Source organism: Marmota flaviventris, chromosome 3, assembly GCF_047511675.1.
Source record: "Marmota flaviventris isolate mMarFla1 chromosome 3, mMarFla1.hap1, whole genome shotgun sequence".
NCBI classification, from domain to species: domain Eukaryota; kingdom Metazoa; phylum Chordata; class Mammalia; order Rodentia; family Sciuridae; genus Marmota; species Marmota flaviventris.
In genome coordinates, this window is record NC_092500.1 from 22,149,891 (window position 1) to 22,162,114 (window position 12,224).

The 12,224-nt window shown below is 36.2% G+C and overlaps 1 protein-coding gene across 9 annotated transcripts in view; it reads right to left on the reverse strand.

Annotated features, from left to right (window-relative positions):
• Positions 1-12,055, reverse strand: part of Apaf1 (apoptotic peptidase activating factor 1) — a 77,053-nt gene extending 64,998 nt beyond the window's left edge. For 7 of the 9 annotated variants that reach the window (XM_071609612.1, XM_071609609.1, XM_071609613.1 and 4 more), the window contains exons 1-4: positions 11,528-12,055; positions 8,102-8,280; positions 7,770-7,959; positions 6,876-7,073 (exon numbers count right to left, since the gene is read on the reverse strand). In XM_071609612.1, the coding sequence (XP_071465713.1) occupies positions 6,876-7,073; positions 7,770-7,959; positions 8,102-8,239 (526 nt within the window). In that variant the 5' untranslated portion in view covers positions 8,240-8,280; positions 11,528-12,055. Of the gene's footprint in view, positions 1-6,875; positions 7,074-7,769; positions 7,960-8,101; positions 8,281-11,527 lie in introns of those variants that run through there. The other 2 variants (XM_071609610.1, XM_071609614.1) reach the window with 2 other exon arrangements.
• Between the last annotated feature and the right edge of the window lie 169 nt (positions 12,056-12,224).

Sequence of the window (12,224 nt, forward strand, 5' to 3'; positions counted from 1 at the left end):
CAAGGTGGCCTTGAACTTGTGACCCTCCTGCCTCAGCCTCCTGAATAGCTGGCTACAGGCTATAAATTTTGATAGGCTATTATTGAGTTTTAAAGTTTGAATCTAAAAAGAAATTTAAGATCTAAATAAACTGAGGCTTGGAGGAAATCTTGTGCTGATTATCAGGAAATCTCACCAAGCAAAATTTTGCTATCTTTGGTCTATATCATCAGTAATCACGGTATAACACCATTTTTCAGCCTCCACACTCTTGATGTTTGGGGCTGAATAATTCTTTGTTGTAAGGGACATTCATGTGCATTACAGGAAGATCAACAGCCATCCTGGTTTCTATCCCTTTGGGTGCCAGTAGAATTCCCCCTTAGAAGTACTAAGAGCCAAAACTGCCTCCAAACACTCACTGTCAAATGTTCCCTGGACAACAAAATCACTCAGATTAAGAACCACTAATGTGGGCTAGGGTTGTGGCTCAGAGGTAGAGCTCTTGCCTACCATGCATGAGGCACTGGGTTCGATCCTCAGCACCAGTTAAAAATAAAAATATTGCATCCACCTATAACTAAAAAAAATAAATATTAAAAAAAAAAAAACCACTGAAGTCCAGGAACACATAAGTTATTCATTATGGTTCTCTTATACAAACTTTTAAAGTAAGTTAAGTTCAAGTATGGCTCTACTGCTTACTAGCTATGCAATCCTTAGTAACCACAGTCACTTAACTCAGTCTCATTTCTTATACTCTAGTTCAGCTATTTCAGAGTTGCTGTGAGAAATTAACAACATAAAGCTTTGAAACTGCTGTTAATTGTAAAAGATTATAACAAACAGGATTACTGGTGTTATAAATCTGAGAGTACCTTATAAATATTAAGCTCTGAACTAGTAAGCACTTACAAGAATAGTCATTATTATTATTACTGTTACCATCAATATTGTTAATTAAACCACATCTTTATTTACATATGTATCTTTACATGTGTATTTTCATACATATGTATGAAGACTCTAAAGTGTAGCCTTCAGACTTAATTGGCTTCTCACAGGTTAAAAAAATACACAAATAAGGGCTGGGGTTGTAGCTCAGAGGTAGTGCGCTCATCTAGCATGTGAGGCACCGGGTTCGACCCTTAGTACCACATAAAAATAAAATAAAGGTATTGTATTCACCTACAACTAAAAAATAAATGTTTTTTAAAAATACACAAAATATGGGCTGGGGATGCGGCTCAGGCGGTAGCACGCTCGCCTGGCATGCGCGCAGCCCAGGTTCGATCCTCAGCACCACATACAAAGATGTTGTGCCCGCCGAAAACTAAAAAATAAATATTAAAATTTAAATAAATAAATAAATAAAAATACACAAATATATTATATGTATATATAAGGAATCTCTATGTCCAAAATATGGTGAACAGTAGCATTAGATCACTGATAAGTGACATTAACCATAAAGATTTCTATTACATGATCATAAAAATATAAGAAAAAGAAAAAAACAAAAACATAAATTACATCCAAGGGCAATTTATTTATTGGTATTCACAAACAATTAGGTATAAAAATAAATCACTATTCTAAAAACGTAATCATACAAAAAACCTTTGGAGAAAGCTTCTGTGCTTTAAAATCTCAGCGTGTTGATGCAGCTACCTAGTAAACTCACATTTTAATTTAAGGACTTAATAATGCTTAGGTTAAAAGCCTTTCTCTCCTAAATTTAAAACTAAACAGGGTATTATCAATACATGCACAAATAAAAATAAAAACAAAAACAAAAAAACACTACAAGCTTTACAAAGAAAGGTAGACAGAATCTCACTCCCCTGAAGCCATCTTGCGTTCCCTGCAGCCGTGGACTTCCTGTCAGCCTTCCTTCAGCACCCCATCATCACCCCTAACATTTCTGGATCTAAGGCATCCCCAATCCAATCACTGTGCTCCAAGTCAACTGCATACACCTGAGTACAAGTCCCTTTCTTCTCTCAGTTGAACCAACTGGTTCTTCTGCCTCTGTTCTTATTTCCTAAATTCTCTCCTTTCCTCAAAGAAACCAGAAAGATCTTTTAAAACATACTCTGCTCAAAACCTTTCAATTGTTTGCTACTGAACTAAAAATAAAATTCAAACTTCTTATGTGAAAAAGAAAAACAGATCAAGTGACCAACATTTCCAAAGAAATGCAAATCAAAATCACTCTAAGATTTCATCTCACTCCAGTCAGAATGGCAGCCATTATGAAGATAAGCAACAGTAAGTGTTGGCAAGGATGTGGAGGAAAAGATATATTCATATACTGCTGGTGGGACTGCAAATTGGTGCAGCCAATATGGAAAGTAGTATGGAGATTTCTTGCAAAATTGGGAATGGAACCACCATTTGATCTAGCTATCCTTCTCCTAGGTAAAATCAGCATATTACAGGGACACAGCCACATCAATGTTTATAGCAGCATAATTCACAATAGCTAGGGAACTAACCTAGATGCCCTTCAATAGATGAATGGATAAAAAAAATGCAGCATATATACACAATGGAATATTACTCCAGCAATAAGAGAATAAAATCATGGCATTTGCACGTAAATGGATGAAGTTAGAGAAGATAATGCTAAATGAAGTTAGCCAATCCACAAAAAACAAATGTCAAATGTTTTCTCTGATATAAGGAGGCTGATTCATAGTGAGGTACAGAGAGGGAGCATGGGAGGAATAGACAAACTCTAGATAGGACAAAGAGGTTAGAGGGGAAGGGAGGAGGCATGGGGTTAGAAATGATGATGGAATGTGATGGTCATTATTATCCAAAGTACATGTATAAAGACACAATCTGGTGTGAATATACTTTGTATACAACCAGAGACATGAAAAATTGTGCTCTATATATGTAATAAGAATTGTAATGCATTCTGCTGTCATATATAAATTTTAAAAAATAATTAAAAATAAATAAATAAATACTGAGTTATTATTTCCACATTTCAGAAAGAACCTAAACATCTTAACTATGGGCACAAGAGGGAGCAATTTAGCCTTGAATGAGGGTTTACTTATAATTCACTCAGAGAAATTTATTCTGAGAAAAACTGCCTTTATTCTAAGAAAACAAATCCTATCCTACTTTCACATGAGGTTTTTCCTGTAAGCAATTTAATAGCATCAAGGAAATCCTGGGAAGGACAGAAACAAATAAGCAGGCAGCCTATATGAAAAGCTTGGAGTACAAATATATGATATGTCTAGATCATTGTACTGTCATGTGTAACTAATTAAAACAAATAAATAATAAAAAAAAAGAAAAGAAAAGCTTAGAGTAAATGGTCTAAAGATATGTCAACAATTTCTCTACAAATAAAATAAATACAGGGTTTAAACTGTGAAAAAAAATGGGTTACTTAAAAATATCTAGGCATAAATAGCTAAGAACTTAATATTTTTTATATCAATCACCTAAGATAACAAAATTTCTATAGAAACCAGTTTTAAAAAGTATGTAACCTTTCCCATTATCTATACTTTTAAAATAAAAGGTTTTACATTATAATTAATGGCAAAAAGCCAAATTCCTATAGTTTAGAATGGAAGTAATCTCAAGAGAGTAAAATCTATCTTTGAGAAAGCATCTCTTTTTGTTCATTTGTGGTGCTGGGGATTGAATCCATGTCCTTGCATGGGCTAGACAAGCTCTCAGCTACCTACACAGCCCCAGAAAGCATCTACTCCTGAACTAGCAAACATACAAAAGCAAACTCAAGAGATTGAAGAGTTCAATATAAATGGTGAGGCTGACACATGAGGCTTATACAGGATGATATAAGCAAAACTTGGGAAGTACAAATTAGAATGCAAAAAAAATTATTAATTTGACTATTTGGGAATTAAAAACTTCTCTTCTTTAAGAGCATCCAGGACAAAGTCAATACAGAGAATACATTAGAATAAGGTATTTACAAAGTCAAAAACCAAGAAGTCTAACATTGAGAACACACAAGAAACTCCTGAAAAGCAACAGATGGAAATCCCAATAAAAAAGTACACAACTGATATAAATAAAATCTATAAAAGAAAACCTGAAACACTAACAAGCTTATAAAAAAATATTCAAACCTGAGTTATAAAAGAAATGCAAATTGAAAGATATAACTTTACATCAGCCAGCCTTATAAAAATTATAAAGTTGGACTACACTGTCACTGGGAAAGTAAGGCTCTTGGAGCCCCCATACCCTGCTGGTGGAAACACAAACTGTGGTACAACCAAATTTGATGTTGGTATATCCCATCATTTAATTTAGCAACTCTTCTAGAAATATCCACTAAAAAAACACTCTTTTAAAGATTCAACCCAGCTTTGCTGGAGCAACAGAGAGTTGGAGACAATGTACATATTAAATTACTATATTAGGGGAATGGATAGTAAAATATGTTCATAGCAATCAGGTGTAATAAATAACTTGTATATTCAGCAACAAGGATAAATCTCAACAATGTCATAGGAGATAAGAAACACAATAAAATAACACCATAACATTTATGCAAATTTAAAATATCCACATACAAACAACATAGACATTTTATAAAAGCATGTACAATACACAGGTATTTATTAAAAACATATATTAAATATACTGGGATTCTATTATTTCTAATACAAAAAGGGACAGGAAAAAAATGAAAATGGGAATTTTGAAAAGGAAATAAACAAACAAATACAGTAAGAGGCTAAGGTCGCAAAGACATAAAAAAAAAAAAAAAAATGAACCATGAACTAAAGGACATGATTAACTCAGTCCTCTGAACTTGAGATCTCACAAAAATATGAGGGAAATGAATTAAATTTACATGTACTGGACAGCTATTAATATATCTGGGATTTCCTCAACAAAATGGTTAATCTCTATTCTAAGATAACAATTTATACAATATGATTACTAAGTCATCTAATTCCATAAACTTATGTTCAACTTTAATCCCTAAAATTGAAAATTCATCACAATATAATTTAAATGGGGGTATTCTTTTAATCCTATAAATTAGTATATTATAAATACACATTTTTTAAAAGTTCATAATATTGAAATAAAAACTTATTTCTTCACACTAAAGGAACTTAAGCCAAATTTATGCTGAAATATCCTCAGTGATCAACTTTGCAATAGAGGTTAAAAAATATTTCCTAGCCAGGCATGGTGGCACACATCTATAAATCCCAGCACTTCAGGAAACTGAAACTAGAGGATTGCAAGTTCAAGGCCAGCCTCAGCAACTTAATGAGGCCCTAAGCAACTTAGTGAGACTCTGTCTCAAAATAAAAAATAAAATGGGGAGGGAGCAGTGGTGCATGCCTGTAATCCCAGTGGCTCGGGAAGCTGAGACAGGAGAATTGCGAGTTCAAAGCCAACCTCAGCAACTCAGTGAGACCCTGTCTATAAATAAAATACAAAGAAAAAGACATGGGGGGCTGAGGAAAAGGCTCAGTGGTTAAGTGTCCCCGGATTCAATCCCTAGTACAAAAAAAAAAAAAAAGATCAGGATCAAAAATGTGGTTCAGTGGTTAAATGCCCTGGATTCAATCCCCAGTACCAAAAACATATAGATAGACAGACAGACAGACAGACAGACACTTGAATCTGAGATTTGCAAGGGGCTAAGTCACAGAAAATTTCTCTATAATGACAGAAGGAAAAAAATCAAGGATTGGGAATTAGGCATTCTTCTGACAAGAGTATAATAAATGCTACTAACAAAGCAGCCTATGAAGTTATAAACTAAAGTCTTATGTGTACAACAGATATGCCCTAACATCCATCTTTTCAAATCTCTTAGATTCAGATTTTTAAATACTTCTTATTCCATTCAATTTATCAGCCTTAACTGCTAATTATGTCTCATATGCAAAGAAAGAAAAAGTTTAACTATAATAAATCAGGAACTATCTTTGAATTTCCCTAGAAGAGTTCACAACCAAACACTGAGGAAGCTCCAGGACTATTCCTGATGAATATCCTCAGAACTTACCAGACTCACATCTACAAGCATGCCTATAACCCTCCTCCGCCCAGGATGCCCTCCCCATCCAGTAACCACCCTTCCTCCTTTCCCTACTCTCCCATCCCTAGCTCATCTACCTAGTAAACTTCTATTTTTTTCTCCAAACTCCAGCTAAAATATCACCTTGTTGAGGAAACCTGTGCTATCTACCTATTTCCCCCAGAGAGTTAATGTTCCCTTCCTTTGTTCTAACTTTAAACCTTATATTTTCTTCTAATTTATCACATAATCATAATTGATTGTATGTCTGGTTATCCTACTAGACTATGAGTGAATTCCTCAGTTATACAGACTATACCTTCTTTTTGGATGACCTGTGCCTAAAACTGCCAATCTCAGCCCACCTGTGAACACCCATTGACTGCTACAGTCAAGTCCCAGGTTTTCTTCTTGGGGCTTACACACAGACAGAAAAGATACTAAGAATTTTTATTTATTTATTTATTTATTTTTAATATTTTAATATTTTTTATGTGGTGTCACATCAGAAAAGAAAGTGTGAGACAAAAAGATGCGGAGGAGTATGAAGATACTATGTATGCACTTCTGGTCTTAAGGAAAAGATTGTGAGTCAAGGAATGCAAGACTCCTCTACAAGGGGAAAATTGCAAGGAAAAAAATTCTCTCCAAGAGCCTTCAAATGAAAGAAGGAAGGCCCCCCTGTTGACACTTTGATTATAGCCTAGTAAAAAAAACTCCAGAACTATAAGATAATAAATTTTGTTTTAAGCCACTAAATTTATGGTAATTTATTACCAGAGCAACAGAAAACTAATAGAATGCCTAAAGAATTATCTTCTTAGCCACCAACACAGAGGTCAAAACTTACCTTCTAAGAGTGAATGATCTCGAACAGCTTCTGCAGCTAATACAGACTTCCCACAGCCTGCCATTCCATATATGGTGACCCATCCTGGGTCGCCATTCAATTTGAAGAGTTTCTGTTGAATTGCATTCACCAGCTTCTTTCTAGTAACAAAAACAACTGGCCTTTGTGGTACTCCACCTTCACACAGCACTGTCCTTACTGAAATCCAAAACAAGTATGCATGAATATAACTTTGAAGTGGCTACTTACATAATACCACAAAAAATAACAAGAACAAACCAAGGTCTTAGCCTCAGAATTTTCAAAAGAAAATGACTAGCATATTAACTTCAACTTTCTGATTTCTCAGAACATGGAGAAAAAAAAGCAAACATGTATCCTTCAAGATGACTACAAACAATGGAATTGTCTATCAATACCTGCTTAATACACCCTATGACTCTCTGACTCTCCAGTCTGTGTCTCATACTAGAGACTGGGAAAGGTGGAATGTTTGCCTAGCATGTGCAAGGTCCTAAGCTTGATCTCCAGCATTGCAAAAAAAAAAAAAAAGTGTAAAGGAGAAAACGTTTATGAAACTCCTTTCAAGAATATAGATCTTTTTATTCTTTCCTGTAAACTCTACAAACACAGAGAAGTAAAAAAGAACTTAAAAAAGGGCCTCTAGAAAGTCTGGTTAACTCTAAAAATTAGGGCCTGCATATGATCTAAGCAACAAATAGCTCCCTGAGAAGAAAACGTGTTAACATCGAAATATCTAAATTGAAAATATCACAATTTTTTCATATGCATTTTTCAGTGAACTGATCATATTTTTCAGATTACAGATAAACCTGAAGAAATGTAGTAGCCATCATCATAGAAATATGACAGAAGGTATTCAAAGGTACAAACCATATGAAGTTATTCCACCATTTGAATCTTTGCCACTGGAAGATGAAAGCACAGGAATGCCACTATGAAGAAGGGCAGCAAGATCTTTATATCCTTCATGTAGTAGAGCATTGTAGAATGATATATAGGAATAACTGTCTTTTTTAAGTATCAATTTAATTAGCATAGCTGCTCGTTGATGTTGTGTGGGCTAAAAAAAAAAATAAGTAGTTTAGTATATAGCAATGAATATGTCTGCAACATAAATGAATGGAAAGACCCATGAAAAGTTCCAAAATTTCTTAAATTCTAAAAATTTTTAAGAAAGCACAGATTGCTTCAAAGGGCTTTACCTGATTTTTTACTTTTTCCTCTTCTGACACTGTTAAAACTCCATCACTAATCATGTGATCCATGATGTAGGATGTTTTAATGTCCTTTTCCAGAGCTTCTCTATGTTGAAGTAGACAATTTCGAGCTTTTGCATCCATTGTCCCTCAAAGTTCTTTCTCTCTGCACTGTCAACCATGAGCTACAGGCAAAATACCAAAATATTTGTCAAGACAATAAATATAGAAAAGATACATAAACTCCAGAAATAACCAAGAAATGTAAAGAAAGCAAGATTGTTTTCTTTTTCTTTTTTCTTCATCTTTTGCTTTTTTTTTTTTTTGGCTGAGACTTTTGAAAATGAACAAAAGCCAATGCTTTGAAAGGTTTGAGAAAAATAAGCATTCTTACTACTTGAGGAGAGTACAAATGATGTAACTTTTCTGGAAGGTAGCAAAATAAAATAAAAAATGTTTTAAAGAGTGCTCGCTTTATCAGCATGTATACTAAAAATGTTTAAAATAGGCATTCTCTTTAACCTGGAAATCCTACTTCTACTTCAAAGAGATGGTCACACAAATTTATGCAAAAAATATCCACAAAAAGATTTAATGGATGGGCTGGGGATTGGCTCAAGCAGTAGTGTGCTCGCCTGGCATGCGTGCGGCCCGGGTTCGATCCTTAGCACCACATATAAACAAAGATGTTGTGTCCGCCGAAAACTAAAAAAAAATAAATAAAAATTCTCTCTCTCTCTCTCTCAAAAAAAAAAAAAAGTCAGTTGATCATTTAAAAAAAAAGATTTAATGGAGGAGCTGAGGATGTGGCTCAAGTGGTAGCGTGCTTGCCTAGCATGCGTGAGGCACTGGGTTCGACTCTCAGCACCACATAAAAATAAAATAAAGATGTTGTGTCCACCTAAAACTAAAAAATAAATATTTAAAAAAAAAAAAAAAGATTTAATGGAGATAGGGTTGGGTTGTAGCTCACTGGTAGAACACTTGCCTAGCATGTGTGAGCACCTGGGTTCAATCCTCAGCACCACATAAAGATAAATAAATAAAATAAAGGTATTGTATCCAGCTACAACTACAAAAAAAATTTTTTTAATTTAGTGGAGAATGTTTAGGTGAGGGGGAAAAAAGTGAGCACAACCTCAATGTCCATCATTCTGAATGCAGATTTTTTTTAAGAAAATTAAGGTGCATATAAAGAAGTATATGATACAGCCATTTCAAATTATAAAACACATTATCACTGTGTATTGACATGGAATGATATTCCTGATACACCGCTGATTGAAAAATAGAAATATAATCCCAAAAAACACAAAACATGTATTGGGATAATATAATTATACAGGGAGATGTTTAGAAGTTTTTCATCCAAATGTTTGGGCTATTGAATAGCAAGATTAGGGATTTTCCTCCTTTTCTTTTTTGTATTCTTCTATATTGTCTAAATTTTTTTTCAATACAAATCATTTCTACAATACTTTTTTTTTTTTTAATTAAGATATTGGCACTGGGCATGGTGGAACATGCCTGTAATACCAGTTACTTGGAAGACTTGAGACAGGAAGATCAAAAGTTCAAGTCCAAATTTGCAGGGAAATGGATGGCATTAGAGCAGATTATGCTAAATGAAGCTAGCCAATCCTTAAAAAACAAATGCCAAATGTCTTCTTTGATATAAAGAGAGCAACTAAGAACAGAACAGGGAGGAAGAGCATGAGGAAAAGATTAACATTAAACAGAGACGAGTGGGGGGAGAGAAAGGGAGAGAGAAGGGAAACTGTATGGAAATGGAAGGAGACCCTCATTGTTACACAAAATTACATATAAGAGTTTGTGAGGGGAAAGGGGAAAAAAAAAACAAGGGAGAGAATTGAATAACAGCAGATGGGGTAGAGAGGGAAGATGAGAGGGAAGGGGAGGGGGGATAGTAGGGGATAGGAAAGGTAGCAGAATACAACAGTCACTAATATGGCATTATGTAAAAATGTGGATGTGTAACCGATGTGATTCGGCAACTTGTATTTGGGGTAAAAATGGGAGTTCATAACCCACTTGAATCAAATGTATGAAAGATGATATGTCATGAGCTTTGTAATGTTATGAACAACCAATAAAAAAAAAAAAGTTCAAGTCCAGTCTCAACAACTAACAAGACCCTGTCTCAAAAAACTTTTTTTAATTAAATAAACAAATAATTAAGATTTTATAAAACAGTGATTATACTGAGGTCCTTAATGCTTAAAAGTTTTTTGTTTTCTTTATCCAACGTAAGACTGAACACAGCATTGTTGGAACTGAGTATTAGTTCTCAAAGTTGTTGTCAGCTCTAGATCTTCATTAGTAAACACACTTCTCACAAAGCATCAGGAAATACTCTCTGATATCATTGCTTGGATTAAGAGGTAACAAGGAAAGAATGTTCTTTACAGAAACATACTTTGATCGATTATACCAACTTCATTTTAAATTCAATGCAATTTTTTTTCCACGAGAATAAAACCCAGTTCAGAAAGTGTGAAAGTTTTTAAAACATCCAATGTATTACATTGAGAATGTCAAAATGGGGACATTAATCATTCAATACACATTTATGGCCTCTCCCATGTGCCAAACACTGAGACTACAGAGAAGATTAAGTCATGTACCTGAAGGAATTCACAATCTAGTAGAAGAAAAAGAGATAATTAGAATGTGAATGTCCTAAATGTGAGACTAGATATAAACACAAGTAATTTGGAGAGCACAGAAGAGGAACAAAAACTATTAAGCTTTGAAAATGATCATATTTCTTGAAAAGTCACCAAATGTAGTACTTGCAAAAAATAGGGAAACAGAGCATTTGCCCATGTTTGTTCACAAAATGCCCAGAACTGGCATGAAACTTACTGATTAAAAAAAAAGTTAGGATCACAATCAAGACTGTCATATTTTCAAAATGTTAACGTTTCTATTTTGTTAAACGTAAAATACTTTTCCAATTTATAGTAATAAAAATTGATATCACAGAACAAAAGTGAACTTTCAGGTTCATAAATACTCTTAGCAATTTCAAACTAACTTCCAGTTTTACCCAGCCCTATTAAACTTACAGATATGAGTTTTAAATACTTCTTAAAACTTTGCACAAATTGAAATATGAACAAATTCTCAAAGTGTCCCACCTTTTGTAAACACATCAAAATGCAAAAGCCAAAAATCTTCATAGATGTAAAATACAAAGTAAATGCTAAATTCACCCAGGAAAATGCTAATAGTTTACTACTTCCTCGTTAGATAATTTCTCTTCCTGGTACAGAAGCAGAACTGTTATCGAATATTCCATGTCCCCAAATCCTCAGTCCCTGGAAATCGCCTAGTGAACCTCCAAAGAACCTAGTTCCGGGAGAAAAGCAGGGAGGTAAACTTAGCCAAACCTTTGTGCAGAGGTCTTACCGGGAGGAGCAGCCCTGCCGGGTCAGACTGCACGAGTGCAGGTCAGTGGCGGAGTACTGTAACCCCGACTTCCGACGGGGAATGGGGGCGCGGGGCGCAGTTTCCCCGCGACCTAAGCCCGGGCAGGTCCTCACCAGAGCCTCCGCAACCCGGAGTGAGGAAGATCCGAGGGCCCTCGGCGGGGGTGTCACCCCGTGGCCCGACCCCCGCAAGCCCCGCCTGCGGGCGGACCCTGCCCGGAGACACAAAGGGAGGAGGGCCACTAGAGCTGTCGCTCTTCCCTCCAGCTGGAGTCGCACCTTTCGGGACCCTGGCGCCGTTTGCCGCAACTACTTCAAATCCTTGCAGGTCGCCTGCAGCCCTGCCCCTCGCTCTGGCTCCCTATCCCTTGTGTCCAGGGCTAACGCATTAGGGTCCACTAGTTACCGCCTCCTCTCCGCCTCAGGACCGCTGAGCAGTCAAACCCCGCCCGGCCCGACCAGTCCAAATAGTGTGCCCGCGCGTGCAAATGCACACACCCTAATGTCCGCGGGGCGGCCGCCGCGCGCGCCCCCGTCGCAGCGCGTTTCCGCGCGCGCAGAGGGACGTACCCTCCCATCCCGCGGTGGGGGCGTGGTTACGCTACCAGGGCGCGCCGCGTTCTTCGGAGCAGAGGGCTCGACGTGGCGCGTGCGGCCCCGCCCCGCGCCCAGGAGTC